This window comes from Prosopis cineraria, unplaced genomic scaffold (genome assembly GCF_029017545.1).
Source record: "Prosopis cineraria cultivar Desert tree isolate PC_DT_omini unplaced genomic scaffold, ASM2901754v1 PC13, whole genome shotgun sequence".
Lineage (NCBI taxonomy): Eukaryota > Viridiplantae > Streptophyta > Magnoliopsida > Fabales > Fabaceae > Prosopis > Prosopis cineraria.
The window spans coordinates 37,172,974-37,191,880 of record NW_026555344.1 but is presented as its reverse complement, the minus strand read 5'-3'; the positions used below and the strand labels follow the sequence as shown (position 1 = coordinate 37,191,880).

The window sequence follows — 18,907 nt, the reverse complement described above, 5'->3', positions numbered from 1 at the left end:
TTAAAGAAGAAACAAAGTTTTGTGATCATTGCTCACACAGTGTCAAGCACAGTACCACGTATATCTACTAGCGTAAAATTTTTCATCAAAACATGATAGTCATGAGATTTTAAACCCTTTAGCTTTAGGTCCTTCAATGAAACTAGGTTCCTCACATTTAAAGAGTATTCCATTAGAACTTGAACTCCATTAAGAAACTCACAATAATTTTTTTCCCTTTCTAGATAGTGTGTGAGTTGCATCATGAAGTATTTGAGTTCCCTTTTCCTCCAGTGCCAATTCCTCTCTTATCCCCATCTCAATCATGTCTAACTTTGCATAGATATCATCCTTGATCTTTCTTGAAATATGGAATAGAGTCCCTACAATACTATCACATGCATATTTTTTAATGTGCATCATATTAAGAAAAAAAACCTTACATTCAATGTTTTCAAATATGGTAACTAAAAAAAATTCCTCTTTCTCTACCTGGTTGTTCTTATATCCTTTGTAAATGGTTTTCCAAATGTGATATCCAAATCCTTGACTTTTCCAAGAAGCTCCATACCAGTCAATAGCTTAGATGGCCTACCTTCTTCTAATTTTCCATTAAAAGATTTTTCCCATTTATGGTACCAACATTCATAATCATCTATAGTGTCCTACATAAACATTCTTCATCCTATGCCAATACACCAAAACAATGTTTTTTCACTGCATATTTCTGTGAGAAAACACTCAAAATTATGTAAGAACATCATTTCTCACAAGATTTATCATGCCAAAAGGTTTGACATTAAAATAGTTGAAGGAAAAAATATTTTATATGAACAAAATTGTGAAAATCATTTCTCATGCCAATATTTGCAAGGAGTTCTCACGGCCTTTGAAACTAAGAGAAGTTCTTGCAGAATGGTTCTAAAAGAAGTTCTTTCAATATAAATTTGAGACAACTTCTCACACATGAATGGCATGAGTTCTCTCATATTGCTATGTTGTAAAAATTCTCTATATATAACAAATTTATGTGAGAAATTCTCAAATACAACAAACATGAGAGAATTTCTTTCAAAATATTTCTAAGAAAATTTCGTTTGTCTCTCATAATAATGTAATGTGAGAAAAACTATAAAACTAATGCCACATCACTTGCCACATATGGATCAATTAATGCCATGTCACCTACCACCATACGCCATGTCGCCTGCCACGTGTGTATCAATTAATCCCACATCACATGACACCTCATGCCACATCAGGCACCACATGTGCATGTGGCTCATGCCACATCACTAGCCACCTAATGCCATGTCACCTACCATCTGTGGGTCAAATTCTAACATGTCATCTACCACATCACCATCTTATGTCATATATCACCTACCACCTCATGCCTTGTCATTTATTTGTTATAAAATTTGCTAAAGTTAAGACTTAAACCCTTAAATTTTCACCTTTTAAGCTTTATACTCTATTTTTTTGTCAGTTGAATTAAAATCTACCTATAATTATTATATGTAAAATTAAATATACATTAAATTCATACACATATTTTAAATAATATAGTACTAAAAAGATATACATATATTTTATTTTATTTTCAATTAATAATATAATAAAATAATTTATAAGACTTTTTATATTATATTTTTAATAATATATTATTTTTATCAACAAATATTATTTTTGTTTATAAAAAGAAATTAAAAGAAATGAATTTTAAATATGAAATAATTTATTATAAACATTTAACTAATTTTTAAATTTTATTTTTATTTTTAAATTAACATAATTAAACGAATAATTTATTTATAATATGCATTCGGCTATGCTGTAACCTAGAGATGCACAGGGGACTAGAAAGCATTAGACTTTGGCCTAACCCAAAATCCAATCTTTTTCATAAAAAGGATTGGGTTAGGCAATCTGTACTCTAGTATTGTCCAGAGATAATTTGAAGATTATCAAGATCAAACTTGGTTCACAGAATTGAGAGACAGGTCCTGTTAGTCCAATACTCACTTAGCTTTTCTTTTTTCTTTTTTCCTCTTTAAGAGACAATAATTAATTTCAACCTAATAAACTCAATTAAGATAATAAAAATACTTATAATAATAAATTCATAATAATTTCCAACAAAAAGAAAAAAAATTTGTTATAGTCTAAATAATTTAAATTTATAATTTTAACAAAAATAACACTCAACAAACTTTAACAACACTACATTACAACAAAAATTTAGAAATAAACTCAACAAATCTTCATACAATCATCTCCTTAGCGTCTATTACACTTGAAGCATTTGTCAAAAATAAATTAATAGAATAGGATAGGATCAAGTGGTCTAGATGTCCAGTCTCCTATCTAGTCTAACCCGAAAAAATAGTTTGGTCCTTTTAGTCTTTTTAATCCTAAAGGACTAGTGTTTATACAGACCGAATAGGATTGGACCACCTTGGGTCAAATTGGGTTAGACAAAATTAGAGGACTTTTGCACAGCCCTACTGTAACCTCACCAAAATGCTTGTTGTCTTCACAAATAGGGCATCCATGTTGTCCTTTAATGTTATACCATAACAAATTATCATATGCTAGATATCATTGATTGTACCAAGTATGAACTTCAAATTGAACTTTTCTTCCCTATAACTATCATAGACTTCCACATTCGTCTCCTAAAGTAACTTCAAGTCTTCAATTAGTAGAGCCAAGTACACGTTTATGTCAATCTCAAGTTGCTTGGGTCCTAATATTAATAAGGTCAGTATCATGTACTTGCATTTCATGCAAAGCCTGGAGGAGGGTTATATATAATCAACATCATTTGCCATGTACTGTAAGTATTGCTTTGAAGCACATGCAGGTTCATCCTATCAGTTGGAGTATTTACACAATTTATAAAAGAATAATATAAAAAAATTTAAATAAAAAAAATTTATAAATACTTTGCAAGAAATTACTTGGAACGCTACTCACTTATCTGAGAGTTTTTTAAGAATTCCAGAGCTCGTTCATTGTAACTTCTCATTTTAATTCCAATGGTACCATTAATTTCCTAACAAATAAATCACAATCCTAAAATCACTTATTTATTTTTTCCTTGATGTAAGTAAGTTAATATTTAGCATCCTAATCTTCCACAGCTAACAAATTCTCTTTTTCCAATAAGCTCTGCCAACACTCTTTACTTTCACTTGTTAAATAATTTTCTAAAACAATTGGTGATATTTTATCTAACACCTTATAGGCACAATTTTCTTTTTTTTTTTTAAATTTTAACACTATAAGTTGTTCCTTTAAATCCCATATCAAAATTTTTCCAACAATTCTACATCATTGATGCATAATGCTTCTTCCAATCAATTTCCAATCAAAAATTAATTAAACTCAATAATAATATTCAAGTCCACGCTATCATCATCATGCTTTCAGTATAAAGTTTTTGAGCTTAATTCATCATCTCCTCCCTACAAGTCCATCGGCAGCAACAGCACCAAAAAATTAAAAAAAAAAAGAATAAAAATTGCATTTAAATTACACCCTCACACACATGGTCATTAAGAAGATTTTATAGCTTCCTACCTTAATTATCATCAATGACAGAGGAGGGAAGGAAAAAGAAAGTGCTTACGAAACAGGGGAGAGGAAATTCGACGCAAGTCAACTGCAACACTGTTAGAGGAGGAAGGGTCTAGTGTTTTTATGGTCACCGGCGTCAGTCACAATAAAAGAAGACAATGGAGAAGGGATGGAAGATGAAAGCCACACACTCTACACCAGTGAAAATTACAGAACCAGTGATGGAGGATGAAAGAGGAAGCTGGCGAGAGGAGGAAGAATGACGGGAAGATGGTCACCAAAGGCATAATAGCATGGGCTTGCTAGAAAAATCAAAGAGGAATATGGGGGGCGAGAGAGAGAGAGTCAGTGAACCAGAATGAGAGAGAAGAATCCAGAAATTTTTTTTCCTCCTCTCATGCGTGTATTTGGCCAAAAGAAGTAAAAATCTGACCATAAAGCTTAATTAAAAAATTACAAAATGGGCATAGTAACAATTACAAAAAAAGGCATAGGTAAAATTATAAGAAAGAGTACAAAATTTTTTTATAATTTAAAACACAATAAAGTCAAACTTTTACTTAGTAAAATTCAAATTCTGAAATTTCAAGGAAGTTACTAGCTTAAGTTCTACTAAATTATCACTCTCTACTTGTTATAAAACTAATTTAAATAAAATATTAATTGAGAAAAAAATTTAATTTAAAATTTAAGATTATTACAATAGTGCCATGCTAGGGCAACAACAATTCATACTGTCCCCTAGACAAAATGCATTCGTTGGCGCAAGCATATATCTTCTTGTAATTTAGGTTAATAGAATGTAACACTTGTTTTGCCTCATGTTCTCAGCTTGGAAACTTGTCAACCTTTGATAGTATTTCTTTTATGATAAAGAGACCCATGTCTTGCTTTCTAAGTTGTAGAATCTTAATATTGTAGACAATATTGTATATTCACAACCTTCATAAAAACAAGTCTCTGCATCACTTTTTAACCTCTCTAAGAAAAATCCTTGAGTACCTCTTTCAAGTCATCTTCCAAGTCTTCAAGATGGTCGGCCACATATGCATTTGTGACAAAATTAGAGGAATGATAACTTTCACTATGCCTCTCCTAATATAGTGTCTAATACTTATAACTCTAATCAACTCTAAATTTTGCCAAGTGGTCTTCAAGTTTCTATGAAGAAGCTACCCACAAAATTACACTTCATACAAGAACAAATAATTCTTTTTGAATCCTTGGCATGCTCTTGTACAAACTTAATGAATTATTGAACCCCATCCCAGTATTCTTGAGATGTATGCTTAGCAGACATCCATCTTTTATCCATAATATCAATCTAGTGTTAAACTTTAGAAAGAAAATGTGATCAGCAACTCAATACCAATTAAGATAGTTAAAGTAAGAAAGAATCAATGCTTGCTTAAGTAACATGTTGTCACATATATTATTCCTCTCTAATTATTGAATCAACACTGGTAAATTAAACATGATTTTAATTATGTCCCATTATATTTGAAAAAAAAATTGACAGTATATAGACAAAATTATTTGCAATAATAATTTTTATTCAATAATCATTATATAGACAAATTTTTGGAGGATGAGGGGGCTATGTCTATTGCTTGATCTTAAGATCGTATGACAAAAGGATGATTCTCTTGTGTATGAATCATAAATCATCACTAAAAAAGTCTTGGAGTGATTCTCAAAGAAGGAATCACTAGGTGTGAAATTTGGTGGTGATTCTCGAAGGGATGAATCACTAGGCAACAAACTTAGGTGTGATTCTTAAAAGAATGAATCACTATGCGGCAAACTTGGGAGTGATTCTTGATGAAATAAAATATAAAAAGGGAAGGGACTAGAGCTTTGCTATATAAAACAAAGTTCCAGCTTGGACAAAGCATAAACTTCATTAACTAGGCTTTGATATCATGAAAGAAGTCATAAGAGAAAGAAATGGAGACAGGAAAAAGTGTTGTGCTCTATGGATATGAAAGTGTTACAATATATAAATGAACTTAATAATAATTAATGAATATTTTAATCATATCTAATAAATACAAAATATTTCCAAAATCTCAATAGAAAAAATCTTAATAGATAATATATATTAACAGATTAAATCTCTATCTCAACATACACACACCCCTCATCCTCAAAAAATTTGTCTATAACTTAAAACCGAGAGGGAGCATAGAAATAAACTATACTGATGAGAAGAGCTCAACATGGATCTTTACAATTTTTATTAAAAAAAAAAAGGATCTTTACAATGTTAGGAGTTGAAATTCGATCGAGTAAAACCACGAGTGAAAAGAGATCATCTTCATCACCTTAATTAACAAAAAATTGCTTTATGGGTCAGTTGCTACATTTAACAATTAGCGCGTGATCCGAGGAACCATGCTTAGGTATGAAGCCAGAAGAATATGGACATGGCGTACATAGTGGCATTTCCATGTTCTTACAACCTGCTATGGATATTGAAATACCCAATTAAGCTATAAATACAAAGTTTGATCACATGCACTATTTCTGCGTTTTGTACTTCTAGTCAAATAAAATATCATTCTTTCTAACATTTACCGTCAGTGTTTGCCAATGTATACCTCTTTACAGCTTGAGAATTTAGTACTGTTTTTTAATGTTAATTGGCAAAATTACATCATAATATAATATTTTATAAGCAATTTTGCCTCGTTATAACCCATTTACACATTGCATAGTATGGAAGATTCATATTCTTACTTATTGAATGTCTAGCTTCCATTACATATTGATGATTTTTGCACCATTTTCTAGAGTTGGTGAGCAAAATTGCACCATAATGTAATTAATGGTGCTTATAATATAATTTCTCGTAAACTAATTTATGGATATTTGCGTACTTTAACCCTTGATTTTATGGAAAAAGTATCGAGTGTTTTCCCATGAGCACGTCATAGCTTCTTTCATCCAAAATAATGGAAATGGAGTCATATTTCCTTCACACCAAACAACGCAATTATATAGTAAAATAGGCCCTTAATAAGCAACTTAACGTATCCTTGTGGGAATTATAGAATAAAATGCGGTTTGTCTATTGAAATTTGATTATTTGTTATGTATAATTTTCTAAGGGAGGTGCTTGAATTTGAGGCAACTGCATGAGAAATGTCCTCCTTTTTTTTTTTTTTGGAATACATGAGAACTAATGTTGATTATGAAACACTCTATTCATCCTAATTTATAAAACACTTTTTGACAATATCTTAAAATATAATATACTTTGATAAAAATAAGATTTTATTAAATATACTTATCTAGTATTATCATTTCCTCCTTATCATATTAAATGTCTTATAAATTGGCAAGGGGTAGATATTAATGTAATTTTGAAAATGAAACACAATATATAGTTTGATGCTCATGCATGATTAGTCGTGTGGGTGCACGGGTGAAAATAATGTTTATAATTAGGATGGAAATTAAGGATTTGAGCAAGTCAACGCATTTTGATAATTAATTAAATTAATTTTTAAATAACCTCACTTAGTATATACTATTAGTATATTTAATTTGGCATATGCGAATTTACTTAAACGATACGTTATAATTAACTGAGGAGAGATCTTTATTTGCCCAAAACATTAAAAAAAAAAAAAAACTGAAGAGAGATTCTGTAGTGGCAGCCGCCAGGCAGGGACGGACATATTTTTTTCCACAATATCCACAACTAAAAATGAAATTTAAAATTGTTTCTCTTGAAACAGAAAGAGCTACCCTGGAACTTATTTAAAAGAAATAAATGATAGTTGAAATTTAAGTATTATTATCTTTTATAAATAGTTTGGTCAGTATGCCTTTAGAAGAGCTCTCCTAATTATTAGATCTGACAATGCTTGAATCTGGATCAGTCATATAGTGATAAAAAAAAAATCTGAAGGACTTAATTGCATATATTATTTCTGTTATTGTTGAGGATAAAATGTAAATAAATGACACGGCTTAATTAATCCGGTAAACTGCGTTTGAGAAACAAAAAAGTTGATTCCTTTATGATACAATTATATAGGAAAAACTATACAAATGCACAAGGAAAGAATTTAAAATTTTTATTTCGTGGTATCCAATCAACAAATTGAAAAGGACGTTGCAGTATAAAGAGGCTTTCACAAAAATAACCCATGTTATAGGATCAAACCAAGTAAACGACCTAATATTTATTATCTTTTGTATTATGACCGGTTTATTTTATTTGTCACTGATATATTGATGTATATCAATGATAAACTTTTTATAAATTTTAAATTTTTAATAATAAATCTATTGTATATTAATGATTAACTTTTTGTATATCAATGTGAACTGGCTATACTCCTAAATTTTTAAAAAATTAATCCATATTTTCTGGACACAAATTTTTTTTTGAACTAGTGGGCCAATTTATCCCGGTATTATAAATAGAAGAGGTCAGATTTTTAAGAAGTCACCACAAATACATAGCCCAAATACAGAGACTATATAGCATCATATTATTAGATGCGTTTGGATTCAATGCATTTTGATATGGATTTAAATTTAGATAAAATCCACCATTTAGATCAATAAAAGTTTATATTTTTATTATACACTCTATCTGTTTAAAAATATAAAATATTTTTAATCTTTTGAGGTGTAATTATTGCCTTTTTTTAAAAAAAATGCCCCTATTGATTAATTACTTTATATTTATTGTAAGATGTATAAGAGGAGTAAATATAAAAAGATAATACTAGTTTAAAAGTAGGTAACTATTTTATTAGGGGATGAGATTCGATTAAAAATACATTATATTTTTGAATGAAGGGAGTAACTTTCTTAGTAATTTCAAATCCATGATACACTCTAATTATCTAAAATGTCAGTCACTAGAATAGACTTGCTATCTTCTCGTCATCGTTTCCTAACAATTCTTTTCATTGCCTTTGAATTTGAAATTTTGTATAATAACCAAACAAAAATTTTTAAATAATAAATTTTAAATATAAAATATAAAATATAAAGTTTAAATTTAAGTCTATTAATCCAAACCCTGTGTAATGTTTAACTTTTTTTTTTTCAAGTAGATAACACATTGAGAGGTGTGGTCAGTCGTGGAGCCATGTTATAGTGGAGGGGTGTATTGGACGGGTGCATTTGGATAAAATTACACCTAGGTTATGTAGAATTTTCAACTTTACACCTCATGTTCTTGATATTTTACATAGCCTGACTAATAGATAGGTAAAACACTTGGGTTTAAAAACTTAATAGATAAGTAATATTTAAATGATCAACATGAGAGACAACAAAAGCATATTTACATAAAAGATCATTTCAATTTGTTTAATACAATTTTCTAAAAAGGAAAATGACAATCAATCTATTTATATTGTTACAATTTTAACTCTAACATAATTATTCTTGTAGTATTAAATTGTTATTTTAAAAAAATATTAATTTTTAAATTAAATTATCTTGCATTCCTTACTCAAAGTACATTCCACTTCCACCGGCCAGCAGCCTGCTTGGGAGCATTATCGAATATTTAAATATGGCCCCCTTAATCAAGTGGGGCACTTTTTGAACGTGACGCGCCCAAGCTTCCTCTATATAAGTACAATCACAATCGCATTCGAAAACCACCATAACAAGCATCGCTTATTACTAAAAAGCTAGAGCTTGCTATCTTTGTTTGAAGTTGTATAGAATTGGTCCAATAATAGCCATGTCTGGTCTTAATCTCAAACTCAGCCTCTTCTTCTTCTTGTCTTGTGTCCTTGGCATTGTTTCAGCTCAGTTGTCTTCAGATTTTTATGCCACGTCATGTCCCTTAGCCCTTACCACCATTAAAGCTGCAGTGGCCTCTGCTGTCCTTCAAGAGGCTCGCATGGGAGCGTCCCTTCTTCGTCTTCATTTCCATGATTGCTTCGTTCAAGCAAGTCTCACTCCCCCCCCCCTTCTTTCTATATCACTTTATTAGTTGTACAAGCAACTGAGCAAGTCAAGCATCATTAGCTGCATTCTTCTGGGTTCACGTAACTATATATAAATTAAAACCCAAGTTCCTTATGAATGTCACGCTGGTCAAGAAGTTAATTTGGATTATATGGCAAGTATAGGAAGCATGCACATTTTAAACCGACGAACTATGATTTGTTTCTTGTATTTATTTCCGTGTGTGTGTGTGTGTGATGTTTCATTTATGTTGGATTATCATATTAAGGAGACCGGGCCAATAGATGCATACAAGTTTTATCTAAGACTTCTTGCATTAGCTCAAGTTCGCTCTTATTTAGGCAATCTTAACACCATTTCATTTGCATATTGCTTTGCAGGGTTGTGATGCATCAATCCTTTTAGATGATACATCAACTTTCACAGGTGAAAAGACAGCCTTTCAAAATGTTAACAGTGTCCGAGGTTACGACGTGATCGACAACATTAAATACCAGCTTGAGGTTTCGTGCCCCGGCGTTGTCTCCTGCGCCGACATCGTCGCTGTTGCCGCCAGAGACTCTGTTGTTGCTGTAAGTAGCGATACACCATACTAATCTGAAACTTATATCTGATAATTCATATGTAATAATTAATTAATCAACTTAAGATTAATGATCTATTGATATACACATGTACTATTTATCTAAGACCGGACATGCATTGACACATTGAAGAAATTTCTCAGTTAGGTGGGCCTAGTTGGACTGTACAACTGGGAAGAAGAGATTCAACTACAGCAAGTTTAAGTTCTGCTAACTCCGACTTGCCGGCTCCCTCTTTGGATCTCAGTGCTCTTATCACTGTTTTCGCTAACAAAGGTTTCACTGCTAAAGAAATGGTGGCACTCTCTGGTAGTAATTCATTTATATAACTCATTTCAAATTAAATATAATCTCACAGAGATTGCATACTCTAATCATTACCATCGTATGTACCTGACATATTAATTGATTGTAAACATTTTGATGCATTGTTCAGGAGCTCACACAATAGGGAAATCACAGTGTGCCAACTTTAGAACGAGGATTTACAACGAGACCAACATTGATTCCTCGTACGCAAAGACTTTAGAAGGAATCTGTCCGAGCGTAGGTGGTGACTCCAACTTGACGAATTTTGACCCGACCACACCCGACTCGTTCGACAACGCTTACTTCAAGAACTTATTGGGCAACAAGGGCTTGCTGCACTCTGACCAACAGCTCTTCAATGGAGGATCCACAGATTCTCAAGTCACTGCTTATAGCGACAACCTTGCTAGTTTCAGAGATGACTTCGCCTATGCTATGATCAAAATGGGAAACCTTAACCCTCTCGTAGGATCCAACGGTCAGATTAGGACCAACTGCAGGAAAGTCAACTAAGTCAGGACCGATCGACTTGATATTGATGATGGCTACGTTAAAATGTGGAACAATAAAACTAATGAAGTTTAAATTCATTAGTTAGATTTGGTCATGTTTATTATTTTCAGCAGCGGTCACTGGTTATAGCTCTCTCTAAATGTATGCTGTCGTGAAATGTGTTGTTTATTGTTTATGAAGTGTTCAAAATCCAAAAATTGAGCCAAGCGTTTAATTTATGTAGCTCAATGTTCATGAAATAAATGATTAATTTCTCCTTAATTCTTGCCTCGTATTTCAATAGTATGACTAATTTTTCAAATCCCATGCAATATGTGTGTGAGAAGTCACACCAGTTTAATGTAAGCTCACAATTTCATTCATGAGAGTTAGTTCCAGCAAGAATAAAAGGACTGATTTCTTATAACATGATGAATCAATCAATTCCCTTTGAAAAAAGTGTTTGCATTATGACCCGACCATGTCTCCCAAAAAAAAGGCTTTAATTAGAAGAAACTTATGCTCAATGTTTATTTTTTTTTGGAGTGAAAAGGTGATTCATTCATAGCACTAGCTTAAAGGATCAAGATACATCCAACAAATTAGTTCTCTCCCCTTCCTCCTCTTCTCGAATGAACTAAAGAGGATAGTTAAAGAAAAAAAATTTTTGAGGTAAGCATCTGCGCAAATTTAATCAGTTAGGGCATCAGCATGTTTGACAAAGCTCGTAGGCATAAAATCAATGCATACAAACCAATCTCTATTTAAAATCATTCTAGCTTCCTGTATGATATTCCAATATAGGCAGTTTTATGGAGCGTCCCTCAAAATCATACTTATAGCCTTGGCACAATATGAGATTACATTTACTTTTTTAATTCGGAGTTTCCAACTGTAATGTAATCTAATGGTGATGGCTTTAACCTCTGCAATGGTTGGTAGTAATGATTCAATCTTCAAACAAAAACTCAAGATCCATCTTTCATTTTGTTGCCTAATAATTCCTCCAATTGCACTTCCTCTCTTGCAGGCAAGAGGCGTCCGTTTCCAAAGTGCTCAATTTAAAAAATAACTTCCAATTTCAAAGTTCCACATCACCTTCAACTGATCATATGAGGAGTAATCAACATTACATTGCATGGTTAATATTGAAGGAGCTTCAAACAATTCATACTGTTTAAAAAAATTATCAGAACACTTTTAACAGTGTTAACTTATTTAAAATATATTTCATATAATTTAACTTTTATGACCATCTTTAATTATCATGATTTCCATGATATTTAAAATAACCATATAATATGAGACACGATCATGTGCTGAATTTCAAGAAAGTAGCGTGTCAATAAAAAACCGTCCTTTTTTTTTTTTTGGCCCAGCAAAGATGCCTCTGCCTCTATATATATATATTGCCATAAAAATAATACACGCCAAAAATAAAGAGAAAGTTAGTTTTATTCTGAAGGAGGTTCATAAAATTATATGATCGAAAGTTAATTAATAGGAAGTCATGGACCCTAAAAAATTAATTAATATTGGAAATTCATTTTTCGAACCTTTATTAGCTCCGTGGATTAAGGACAGTGACCTGGAATCAAATGTGAATAACGGTTAATCAATATAAGCGCTAGCGTTAACTTGTTTTTAATTATTATTAGCTATGATTATAAATAGTTACGCAAGAAATGGTCATGCCCGTGACATTGGGAGGAAAAATATAACACTTCAAAGGTTGTCAATAAAGAGAATACCAATGAAAGACCCAGAAAATTTTGTTATCCGGGCAAAATTTATATAAGATAAACATTAATTTTTTGAAATATTTTTAATTATTTATTAAATTAATAAAAATAAAATCATGAAATTAAATAAATAAGAAGATGAGATACAATCATCTTAGTGTAAGCAAAATTTATATTATAAATGATAAAATAAATAGTATTACCTCCATCCCAAATCATAAGATATTTTTAGAAAAGATTTGACATCCTACAATATAAAACACTAACTTTTTTGAGCAGATTTGACATTTTAAAATATAAGATATTTTGATAATAAAAAAAGCTTCATTAATGATACTTGCTAATATTACACATCCAATTATATTCCTTCTTTGATATGATTTTATAAATGGAGTATTAAATAAAGTATTTTTAGAATTTTATATTTTTTTGAACAAATAAATTCATAAAATGTATTTAATGAGCCTTATTGATATGTTTAATTTTGCCTAAAAGTATCTTATAAATTAGGATGATGAAGGTGCTATTAATATCATACTTTGATTGTCTTTTTTGATGAAAAGAATCATATTCTTTTAGAACAAATATTTTCAATATAAATAATTAAAGATATTTTTTCTATTTTATTAGAAAGCATTTTGGGGGACATAATTTCTACTATCAGCTGGGTTTATTGATTATACTATTAAAAAAATTGTTACTTTGAGTGTGAATGAGTAGAAATTTAAAATTAAAGAATCTAACCTTAATATCTCTTAACAAATAAAGATTAATATTTTATTTGATAAGTAGAAAAAATATTGCATAATATTTAATATATTCTTATATTTAATATTTATATAATATGAACCATATTTTTGTTAGTTGATCAAATTGATATCTCTGCCTACTATAAAATTAGCAATACAAATAGCATTAGCTTCCTTGGTTGGATGAGTTTTCGTGCATGAAAACTGAATTTTAAAAAAAAAAAAAAAAACTCGAGTGGTGCGAGTGCAATGTTTTTAGGAGGGCAAATGATAATTTCATGGAGGGGTTTCCCGTATTATAACCAAAATATCCCATAGGTTTTAGTGGGGTGGCTGGCCCCATAAGGCTCAACGAAGGTCCGTCCTCGAAGAAGATCATAACATTGCCAAATAGTTAAAAGGATATCAAATACAAAAATTATTAACACTTCAATAGAATTATTTTGGATCACTTTTTTTATTTGTTTCTGTGCCTTTGTGCGCTTTTGGTTCGCCAATGAAGTATCTTTTCCCAAAAAATAAACATTATTTTGAAATTTTATCTATTTTTCTACTTATAGCCTCAATTTATTCTTGAAAAAATTAAGCATATAGATCCCATAAAATATACTTCATCCGTTCAAAAATGTAAGTCATTTTTTGAAAAGTTGGATGTTAAAAAATGTAAGACATTTTAGTTTTTAAAAATGTAATTATTGCTTTTTTTTAAAATTGTCTCTATTAATAATGACTTTATATTTATTATAAGATGTTTAAGATGGATAAATATAGAAAGATAGGGTTAGTTAGAAAGTAGATAACTACTTTATTGGAGGTGAGATTCAATTAAAAATGTCTTATATTTTTAAATAAGGGGAGTATTTATTTACAAGTAAGTCTCGTGAGATTTAAAAACTGCAGTCAGATCTCATAAAACCTGACCGTAAGTTGAAATTAAAGTATAAAGATAATATTGCCCTTACTTATTAGGTTACAATGACGAACAAACCTTACGCATGCTCCATTCATTCATAATCACTCTGTCGTGTTCTTCTTCATGTTTATTCAGGATCACTCTATTCACGTTCATGATAACTTTGATGTTGTTCGACACTCTCTCTGCCTTTTTCTTTCTCACCACTTGAAGCATATGGAATTGTTTGTGATCGACTGTCTCTTTGCCTTGTTTATACAATCAACGCCTTTATCATTACAATTGATTGTGATCGACAGTACTTGTCCTGGTTCTTATACTTTGTTTACATGCTAAAGGTCCTATCTGAATCAACTGATAAGATTTCATTACTTAGTTTAAGCTTTCATTAATTTAAGTTTTAGTTTTCACTTCAATTTTCAGACTGCTCTACATGATCAAAGCCGCTAGGTACAGGGCAGCGAAAAGGAGATTTGACAGTTTGCAAAAAGGTTTGAATATTTGCTCTGTCAGACATAATTTTTTCTGTCAATAAAAAGAAAGACCGAGTTCAAGTACGCAGAAGTTACAAAGAACAAAATTGATTTGAGTAATCTTACAATAACTAAAAACCACTGTTATCAAAATCGGACTGGATCAATCGGGTTGATCGATTGAACTAAAACTGATTATAGGTTTGGTCCAGTTACTTATCCCATGAACCGTCCTTGAACCAGTTGAACTGCCTGTGACCCGGCCAAAATCGATGAAACCGGCAAGAAACCGATTGAACAAGACATGTTAGTTTTTTATTTTTTTTAATTTTAATTCATACTTTTAAAATATAATTTATACATGTGCATTATGAAATGAAAGGAATATGTATGAATTATGTATATATGCATATATGTCAAATTTATAAATTATAAATTATGAAATAATTATATATTTTTTGGATGAAAATGATGTAAATTGGTGGATACAATCTTTTTTTATTATAAATTACCTTGTTTGAAATTTAAATATTAATTTTTCTTACTATATATAATTAGTTCTTCCTATTTTAAACATATAATATTTAAAATATAATAATTTATCTATGACTGGTTAGACTGCAGTTCGACCATTGACCCATGAACCAGTACCTCAACCAGTTCAATGATTAGTCTAGTTTTCATAACATTGCTAAAAATGCATGATTAATTTAACTATTAGATCCATAAAGTTATAGGTGTAGTGATAATTGCAAATTAATAATGAGGAAGTTGTAAATACTTCATGTTAAAATTTTTAGTATTGTATAATTGATTTAATCATTAGATATGTAAAGTTACAATTGTAAAAATATTGAATGGATAATTGCAAATTACTTATGTGATAATTATATATAATTAGTGTTAAACTTGTAATGCATGATTATTTTAACATTGAATATGTAAAATTATAGTTATAAAAAGTTGAAGTAAATAGTTGTAAATTAACAATGAAATAGTTTTATAATTATTATTAATTAGTGTTATATATTAATGATGCTTAAAATTTTATAAATGATTATTTTATGTGTAGGAATGCTAATAACGTCTGATTCTAGAAGCCATCCTTAGGAGTTAGGCATGAAGGCAGAAGTATATGGCCTTGGCGTAATTAGTGGCATTCCATGTTCTTCCAACCTGCCTTGGATTTTGAAGAGCCCAGTGCATATATATATATATATATATATTTTGATACAATATATATTGGGAATTTTAACCTCATTTCTATACTGTGAAAGGATTGAAAATCGGATCAACTTGATTGGTTAACTCCATAAACGATTGAATCACTATATTAACCAATTCAACTTAAGCACCAAAATTTCCTTAAAAAAATACGCATGACTTTTCTAACAGCATTTTTTTCCCCTCACGCGTTACGTCCGCGCATGTCGATCGAGGCTGGCCTGGTTTTGATACTCCCTAGAGCTCATCCCCATGTTGAGATTTAGACTATCTAAATATAAAAGTTTTTAATTTATAATTTTTAAATGATAAAAGATTATTTTAAAAAATATTTTTATTTTAAAATCTATATCCATTATGATTACACGAGTAATGAAAGTTAATAAAAATATATTAAATCTACACCATTGAATTTTAATTTAAATGGTGCGAATTTGTTGACATATCATGTACTATGGACCATTGAGCATTGAAACTGTACCCCATGTTAGGCATTAAGTTGAGGTGAAATGGCCAAAGGGACTCCTAGTTAGTAGGAAGTCAGCTTCTCCCATTGTTAGATAAATTAAGTGTATCGTATTATTTGTCGTCTGTACAGTAAGAATGTTCTAAGTTATTTACTAAATAAAATTTTATATGACATGATTTTAATTAATTTTATTCTTATAATAGAATGCACAATTAATTTCTTACTTGTTCTTTATTTACTATTATCAATATTAAAATTAATTTATATTTAATGCTATTTGAGTATCATATTTTTATTGAACAGACTACAAATAACATAATGCATTGGATTTACTTAAAAATTTTCCCAAGGAGCAATATGTCCACTGTTCTATAATCCTTTAATAATATTTGGACTGTTTATATTTAATTTGAATGATTCAGATTTAAAATTTTAAATTTTTTTATTGTGTATTTATTTAAATAAAAAAATTATAAAAATTTTTATAAACTAGGTTTTCACCAATCTTGGACAATCCATGTTTAATCTAGATTATCCAAATTTAATATTAAAAGATTTTATAGTTTTCACAAGTTGATTATCCATATTTATTTTAGATGATCTAGATTTAATATAAAATTTTATTACAATTTATAATACTTATTTTCTTAAATATAATATTAAAAATAGCGGTAATCTTTCACCTGACACTTCCCAAAATATTTTTAAAAAATTACAATTTAAAAATTTTAAATATAAAATATTTATAATAAATTTGCAAAATCAATTTATAAAAATATAAAAAATTTTAAAATTAAATTTAGACTATTAAATTTTTATAAATATTTTATTTTAATAAATATAAAATAAAAATAAAAATAAAAATAAAATTTAAAAGCTTTAAATATGAACCGTCGATGTCATTAAAGGATTGGAGAAGGCGCAGCGGACGGGTTCCGCGCGGGACGGAAGCAAACTCCGGTCAGTACACCCACGTGTTTTCCACATAACCAGCCACCTTTTTGTCAATTTTATATCAAAGTTTGAATTTGAGTAGCACAAATCTTGCCCCCCGCCCCCCCTCCAATAATCTTTTTAGAAAAAAATTTAAAATTTTTACTTGTAAAAAAAATACATTAAAGTAGATTTTGAACTCTTCACTTCATATTTTATTTTTTATTTTACGCATTTATTAATTTCTGGATTCGTTACTGAATTTGAGTCCAATGTTCATGATTAATGGATTTTGTAATTTATTTTAAATATTACAACTATGTATGTTAATAATGATTATTTTCAAATACTATAGTATTTTGTATACTACATAATCAAACGTTTGAATACTAGAAGATATCTACAATTATATTTGTTGTGTTTGGAGTTCGGACATTTGAACTTAAATTAAAAGAAATCCAACACTCTTATTCATTAATCCAAATGTCCCGTGATACGTATAACTATATATACTTCATAAAAGTGTTATTTGGCTTTGGTATATGTTCAAATTGCTACTTTTTTTTTTTTTTTGGAAACACCTTAATCATTGGAGGCTGGAGCATTTGTCAATACGACAAAATCTAGACAATCATTTCCATTCCCTTTAGAATATCCCGCTGGTACATTATGACTTCTTCAAACTGCACTATTTTTCTTCATTCACATTAATTCCTTTCTCTCATTAGTCATATATATAAGCGTTGCTCGCTTCATGATTAATTTATATATATTCCATAGTCTAGCGTGGAAACTTGATTAATAGTTTTTTTTTTTTGGCATGTTCGCCCAACTCAATTACGTGGTCCTCAATCATATCTCATCATCATCATAACATATTTTTTTTCCTTTTTTTTTCTTTTTACCACTGTAGACATCAAAATTCGTAACTATGGTAAGGAAAGCGACAGTGTAAACGAATTTGAAAGCCGGCCTTTTCTTCATATGTAATCATGGGATTAGATTGGTTGAGGTAAGCGAGAAAAGCAATGAAATTGTTATTCATTAAAAAGGTTATTACATCTTTGCTCCGCAAGTTCTACTTTTTCTAGTTATTTTATGCAATTAAATTAATGCGAATTAATTGAGAATATCTATGATGTATAAATTAAAATAATTAAACTCGTAGTTGTATATATGAAGAGCATGATCAAATATAAAATCCGTATAAATTCGTTATCGGGTAAGTCGGGAGAAAGAAAATGGCTAAGAATTAGACATTTTTTCGTGTATATATATCTCCCTCCCTCCCTCTCTGTTATACACATATGCAATCCTGTTTGAGGTGAAACTTCTAATAAAGATCGGGCAACTCACAATACCATTTAAATCCTGTATTTTCTTGAGAATGGAGCTTAAAAATATGGGATTTTTGCATAAAAGAATTTTTAAGCCCATCTCCTTAAATAAACCCTTTTAAAAAGCATCTCAGGCTAACCCTTTTAAATGCTACATTTTTTATCTATTTTT

The 18,907-nt window shown here is 29.9% G+C and overlaps 1 protein-coding gene across 1 annotated transcript; it reads left to right on the top strand.

Annotated features, from left to right (window-relative positions):
* The first annotated feature begins 9,219 nt into the window (after positions 1 to 9,219).
* On the top strand, positions 9,220 to 11,134 carry LOC129291708 (cationic peroxidase 1-like). Its single transcript, XM_054929196.1, has 4 exons — positions 9,220 to 9,490; positions 9,891 to 10,082; positions 10,238 to 10,403; positions 10,531 to 11,134. Exons 1-4 carry the CDS (start codon positions 9,281 to 9,283, stop codon positions 10,914 to 10,916), a joined length of 954 nt encoding a protein of 317 aa, XP_054785171.1. The 5' UTR covers positions 9,220 to 9,280; the 3' UTR covers positions 10,917 to 11,134.
* Positions 11,135 to 18,907: the final 7,773 nt, after the last annotated feature.